We start from the raw sequence: 1,471 nt of genomic DNA, 5'->3' as shown, positions 1-1,471 counted from the left end.
CAAGCATATGAATTTGTCTTCATGCTGCAGCAGCAGCAGCAGCAGCAGCAACAGCAACAGCAACAGCAGCGCCTGTGTTAGTGAGCTAAGAGGGGGACAGAGAGAGAGGCAACGAAGGTAACGAAGGAAAGGAGACAGAGAGGAGACTCTCTCCTGCTGCAGCAGCTGCAGCAGCTGCAGCAGCCGCAGCAGACAGCAGCAGAGAGCGGCGACAGCAGCAGCAACGGCAGCAACCACAGCAGCAGCAACAGCAATAGCAACACCAGCAACAGCAGCAGAAGCACACTAGCAGCAGTAACACAAGTAGCAACACCAGCAGCAGTAGCAACAGCAGCAGCAGCAGCTACACCAGCAGCACCATCAGCAGCAGCAGCAGCAGCAGCAGCAACAGCAGCAGCAGCAGCAAGGAGAGGTAAATATCGACGACCAATTGATCTTCTTTTTATTAAAAACGAAAAAATCAGCATTACTATAATTTGTTTAGAATCTCCACAACAGAAGACACAGCAACCGGAGCAGCAGGGGCCCCCGCTGCTGCTGCTGCTGCTGCTGCTGCTGCAGTTGCTGCTGCTGCTGCTGCTGCTGCTACGGTGAGACGCAGCAGCCATCCCTTCGTCTTGGCTCCGCCAATTCTTTTTCTGTTTATGCTGCAGCTGATTTGTTAATTGAATTTGCTTTGTCTATAGCGAGGGCAGTGGGGTGTATCTGCAGCAGCAGCAGCAGCAGCAGCAGCAGCAACGGCGGCAACGGGAAGAGCAGCAGCAGCAGTTGCTGCTGCAGCTCTGCTGCTGTAGAAGTCGTATTTGCTCCTTCTTCTGTTCGTCTGCTGCAGCAGCAGCAGCAGGAGAGCCTAACGGCGTGTTTGAGGGGTTCTGCACGGCAGCAGCTGCTGCTGCAGCAACCGCAGCAGCAGCAGCAGCAGCAGCAGGAACAGCGGCGGTAGCAGCCGCAGCTGCTGCTGCCGGCGACATCGCAGCCGCAGCAACCGGAGAGAGGCGGAGGTGCAGGATTCAGCTGTTCCACGCAGCAGCAAACAGGTGCTGCTGCTGCTGCTGCTGCTGCTGCAACAGCAGCAGCAGCAGCATCCGCACCAGCACCAGCAAAAGCAAAAGCAGCAGCAGAAGGGGCAGCAGCAGCAGCAGCAGCAGCAGCAGAAATGTTGTCTCGTCTGTGGGGTGCTGTGAAGCGCCACCCTTATAGGGCGGTGGCGGGTGCAGCAGCAGCAGCAGCAGCTGCTGCTGCTGCTGCTGCTGCTGCAAAGATATACAGACAGCACAAACGCCTTGCTGCGCTGCTGGAAGCAGAGGAGGGGGACCTGACTGGTCTGCTGCTGCAGCAGTTGGGTTTGAGTGAGGAGGAGCTGCAGCAGCTGCGGGAGCAGCAGCAGCAGCAGCAGCAGCAGCAGCTAAGCGAAGCTGAGTGGCTTGCTGCGTTCCATTTTGTGCGTAACCAGTCTGTTGCAGACGAGTCG

General features: G+C 57.4%; 1 protein-coding gene across 1 annotated transcript in view; it reads left to right on the top strand.

Moving 5' to 3' along the window:
• The window catches only part of EMH_0029040 (uncharacterized protein), a gene marked incomplete at both ends in the record, with an annotated part of 3,848 nt that overhangs the window by 1,011 nt on the left and 1,366 nt on the right, over window positions 1-1,471 (top strand). Inside the window, 2 exons of the mRNA XM_013494238.1 lie at window positions 687-1,001; window positions 1,201-1,471. Coding sequence (XP_013349692.1) covers window positions 687-1,001; window positions 1,201-1,471 — 586 coding nt within the window. The remainder of the gene's footprint in view (window positions 1-686; window positions 1,002-1,200) is intronic.

This window comes from Eimeria mitis, genomic scaffold (assembly GCF_000499745.2).
Source record: "Eimeria mitis Houghton genomic scaffold, Emh_scaff1085, whole genome shotgun sequence".
Lineage (NCBI taxonomy): Eukaryota > Apicomplexa > Conoidasida > Eucoccidiorida > Eimeriidae > Eimeria > Eimeria mitis.
The sequence above is the reverse complement of the archived record's forward strand: the minus strand, read 5'-3'. Positions and strand labels throughout refer to the sequence as shown.